We start from the raw sequence: 5,027 nt of genomic DNA, 5'->3' as shown, positions 1-5,027 counted from the left end.
TCAGCGGTTGTGGTTTGTGACTTACTTACCAAACCTATTGATGGGCTTACACCACTGCTCTCACAACTTGCTACTCTGCGGCTGCTCTCACCACTTGCCCCACTGGAGCTTGATCCAGCACTATAGAAAAATTATTGGATTCAGTGAACTCCTGGCCTTCTATTTCTATGTCCAGCTCCATTCATATGTACAGTGAGTGCTTTTCTTCCCATATTTGTCAGTGACAGAGTACATGAACACCACTTGCATTTAAACTTTTGTGTATAAATCACAATTTCACAATGGAAGTGTCCTTCCTACAGATCATCAATACTAAAAAGCTTACAAAATCTGCTTGTTCAAGTAGGGTACTTGTTCAATATCTTAAAAAAAAAATTTTGAAGTTTTATAAAGGATAATTTATACCAGATGAAGGCATTGGAAACTAAGTAATTTTGTGAATTTCTAGGAAAATTTGGATTTTTTTTTCTGACTTTATAGGATATTTAATTAATTTTTATCACTTGAAAGCTTTGGAAAACAAGGAAATTTGTAAATTTAAACTGACAAATCTGACTTTTTTTTTTAATTTTATCATATTTTCTTAATTTTTTCACAACCCCCATTTTTTCCTGACTTTTGTCATTTTTTTAAATTTTTTCTGACTTTTCCTGACCATGTGGCAACCCTGTATTAGTTGTTTCTATACAAAAAAAAATTAAATCAAAATAGTTGTTAAATTAAACACTTATTTGATGTTTTATTGTGCGATAAAAATAACTGTGAACGATTTGCATATATTTACAAGTTTTGGACAAAATAACAAAAATAAACAAATTTGATGTAACATATATAGTTCAATGAGTTATTTTGATAAAACATAAGTTATTAAGCGTTGATCAACTTCAAAAGCTCACCGCTCTTCTTCATGGCAACAGTCTTGTCGCCGCCGCCCACAAACTTTCCGTGGACGAAGACCCTCGGCACGGACCTGGCCCCAGTCTTGTCGAACATGATGTCCTGGACCTTGCTACCGTCCGCCATCTTGTCCAGCTCCATCACCTCAAAGTCCACTCCCAAATCTGCGCATAAACAACTTTAGTTGAGGTTTTTTGTTTCAAGAAAGGAATAAGGGTTTTAAAAATTAAAAGTTCCAATCAAAGTTTAATGTTATTTACTACTTATTGTGAAGTTTTAAATCCAGCTTATACATTTAAAAGGTAATTAAAGTAAAAGTAGTAATAATGAGCAAAGGGTAATCAGAAATACATAAGTAGTTTTAATTGATATGAAACTAAAAATTAATAAAATAATGTACCAATTTATAAAACTATTTATGAAAACAAAGAAGCAGTACACTGGGTTGCCAAATATTTTTGGCAAATTTTCACCAGGTTTTCAATATTTTCTTCAGGTTTTTAAAAGTATACATTTTTAGCTGCATTTTAAGTTTAAAGTTAAATTTAAGGTAAGAAACTGTGTTAAATAGTATAAAAACATTGAAAAGATACTGTTAAGCTACTTTATATGTGTTTTTTAATTCAAAAATGTTTGATAATGACAATTTTTTAAATCTAAATGATAGATTTTTTGTGTCAAATCGAAATTTTATTACTGAACATGTCAAAATTGTTAAAAATTCCAGGTTTTTTGGCAACCCTGAGTAAAATAAAATCTTTATGTTTACACAACTTAGGTTTTCTTAATAAAATACATAATAGCCTCATATCTAATTAAATCAAAACTGCTATAACAATTTTAATAATTTTCAATCTTTTCACATTAAAACTACTTGCACAATCAAGGTTATTATTAACTAGGTGCTCTGCAATAGCAGTTCTTTTTTAAGCATTTACTACTCTTTTAGATTCTGTTTCTTTATTAACCATTTTAGAAAATTTAAATACTTTTTGGAATATGTTGTTTTATCCTTTTACCAAACTGCCTTAAAGTCATACCGTTGTAACTATCTTCACAGAAGCAGTTAAACTGGTAAACTACCATACTTTTTTTACATTCTGATATTAGATCTTTACCCCCAGGTCTAATCAATGGTGTAGATATAAAAATAACTCTCAGTTTACATTGAAAAAAAAGAGCTACAACTACTTGTTAGATAAAAGAACATCCTATACTACATAAATTACAGCAGTTCTTGCTCATAATTGTGATGATATTTTTAGTAGTTTTTAAGTGATCAAGTTTGTAAAAACTTTTATAAATTATACTTATTTAAAAGTAATTTAAGGGATAATGATTAAAAAGTTTTAACCTGAACTTAATTGGCAGCTTGGTTCTGATAACCATCAAAGTTACATTTATTTTTTTAATTATCAACATTTATTCTATTTGTTTTTTTTGTTTTTGAATCAGTATTATAGATTTATTGATAATTATTTTGTGGTTTACTCTTACTGAGTAACGAAAAACTGTCTTGAGTGACCTTAGACCGTCCTGAAAAAACTAAGGTCAAAGGACTTAGTGCGTAATAAAAAGATCTTTTGATCATTGTGTTATACACCATGCTAATTTCTGCTTACTAATTTTAGGCATTTACATTTTGAGGTCATAGAAGGGTCAAAGTCCTTTCACAGAAATTAACAACAGCTTTTATAAAGAAGTTCATAAAATATTAACATCATATTTAAGGGCATAGGGAGCAGTTAATCACTTTTTTTAAATTTGATCTTATTTTATAAAGTTTTAACTAAGCTACAAGATGCTTTTTACAGTTTTCAAAAAATTCAAAAATAATTTGAGATATAGCAGATCAAAGTTGGAGGCAACAATAGTTTCCTTACGGGAGGCACAAACTAAAACAGCAAAAAAAACTATTTCATCAAAAATCTATCTCAACGTTTTTAGATGTAAATACTTTAAACTTTTAGAAAATGATCCTTGCAACATTTAGAAAATTCTGTCAGAATAAATTTCGAAAATATTGAAATTTTATTTTAAAAAATAAACAAAAAAAGTTTTTTTTTTTTTATAATTTTTTATTATATTTTAATTTTGTTCAGGCAAAATTTTCTAAATATTGCAAGGAACATTTCCTGAAAGTTTGAGGTAGCTATCTCAAAAAAAGGAGGACATAGATTCTTAGTGATTTCTAGTCATTTGTTGTTTTAGTTGAAGCATCCCAGAAGTGACCTATTGTAGTCTCCAACTTTGACCTGCTGTATTCTAAAAAATAACTTGAGTTTTAACAATCTGTAAAAAGCAACTTGTAGCTTAGCTAAAACTCAATAAAATAAGACTAAATTGTAAAACAAAAAAATTTACACAAAATTAAAAACATTTCTACTTGGCATTTTTTTAAAGGTGAAAAAACTGTGAAAACTTGAAGAATTTTTGATTAATGAAGGAAAAGATAGATGTTTTGTAAAATAGTTTTAATTTAATGCTTTCTACGGAGTTTCCACTTGTTTTTTCAAAATTTTTTCCCGGTTTTCCAAATTTCTTCCAGGCTTTTAAAACAAAACATTTCTGGGTCTACTTTTAGTTTAAAGTTAAATTCTATAAAAGAAACTGTGTTAAATAATACAGAAACATTTAAAAGATGCTGTAAAGTTACTTTATATGTGTTTAATAAAAAATTTGATGATTACAAAAAAATTTTATTTGTATGATAGATTTTTTGTATCAAATTGAAATTTTAGTACTGAAAATGTTAAAATTGTTAAAAATTCTAGGTTTTTACAGGTTTTTTGATCAAAATTCTAGGTTTTAAATAATATTAGTGTTAATTGTTACATCACAAATGGCAATAAACACAAAGGTTTCCTGAACCACACACTCGCCTGTTGGTTGTAATGATTACTGTAGGTAGTATTTGAAATGTGAAGTTTGGCAGCACTTTAAGCTTTTGATGTAGTATTTTAGTAGCACTAGTAGTGAGTTCAGTCATGATGACAGGGTTGCCACTCGTTTTTTCTAAATTTTTTCCAGGTTTTCCAAATTTCTTCCAGGTTTTTATAAGTAAACATTTTTGGGTCTATTTTTAGTTTAAAGTTAAATTCTATAAAAGAAACTGTGTTAAATAATACAGAAACATTTAAAAGATGCTGTAAAGTTACTTTAAATGTGTTTTTTAATAAAAAAAAATTTTGATGACGACAAAAATATCTTATTTATATGATAGATTTTTTGTGTCAAATTGAAATTTTAGTACTGAAAATGTTAAAATTATTAAAAATTCCAGGTTTTTCCAGGTTTTTTTCAAAATTTCTCAAATTCCAGGTTTTTCCAGGTTATTTTTGCCCAAATTGTCAAATTCCAGGTTTTTCCAGGTTTCCAGGTAAAGTGGCAACCCTGTTTCCAAGTTTGTGACTTTAAAAAAAAAAACTTTGGTTTACCCTTTATGGTCTTGATAAACAAGGACCTCAGCATACTTAATGATATATGTTGCCTGTAGCCAAATTACTTTATTGGTTATTATAATTAAAACACTAAGTTAACTCATTTTTTTTTACAAAACTTACACACTTAAACACTTTAAGAAATCAAGTACTATAAAATCAAAAATTTATTATTGTACACCTGACTATGATAATTTTGTAAAAAAAAACAGTATAACTAACCTTTAAGTGCATCCTTGGCTTTGACACAGAAGGGACAGTATGATTTGGAAAACATCATTACTTTATTGCTATTAATAGCATCTTCAACCATTTGTACAAGACTCATACTCAATTTATTTATATTTTCTAAAAAATTAACTAAATATAATCAATTTTTACAAGTTATTGTAAAACAAAAATATAAGTACAAATACTTTAAGAATGAATTGATTACATTTTCTTTTTCTGAGTGTAACTTTTTAAGGTAATAATAATTCTTTTTAATAACTTTATTTAAAACCTTGTTTTTTAAGACAATAGACCAAATACCTAAAGCAGTTTAGGCCATATCTTATTCTGGGTCTTTTGGTTATAAAATTTATTTTCTTTGAAAACCTTGTGTTGTGTGAATAAACAGAACTAGCAGGTGTAAGTCTATTGTACTCAACATCAAACCTTATTTCAGTATAACACATCAACTATAAAATT

General features: G+C 27.7%; 1 protein-coding gene across 1 annotated transcript; it reads right to left on the bottom strand.

Annotated features, from left to right (window-relative positions):
* Positions 1–708: 708 nt before the first annotated feature.
* On the bottom strand, positions 709–4,692 carry LOC145840320 (uncharacterized). The gene is made up of 2 exons (XM_082947539.1): positions 4,560–4,692; positions 709–1,061 (listed from the first exon to the last, which is right to left on the bottom strand). The coding sequence occupies exons 1-2, from the start codon at positions 4,663–4,665 to the stop codon at positions 868–870; spliced, it is 300 nt and encodes a 99-aa protein (XP_082803665.1). The 5' UTR covers positions 4,666–4,692; the 3' UTR covers positions 709–867.
* Positions 4,693–5,027: the final 335 nt, after the last annotated feature.

This window comes from Thalia democratica, chromosome 7, assembly GCF_965202585.1.
Source record: "Thalia democratica chromosome 7, ktThaDemo2.hap1.1, whole genome shotgun sequence".
NCBI classification, from domain to species: Eukaryota; Metazoa; Chordata; class Thaliacea; order Salpida; family Salpidae; genus Thalia; species Thalia democratica.
This window is presented reverse-complemented; position numbering and strand designations above follow the sequence as displayed.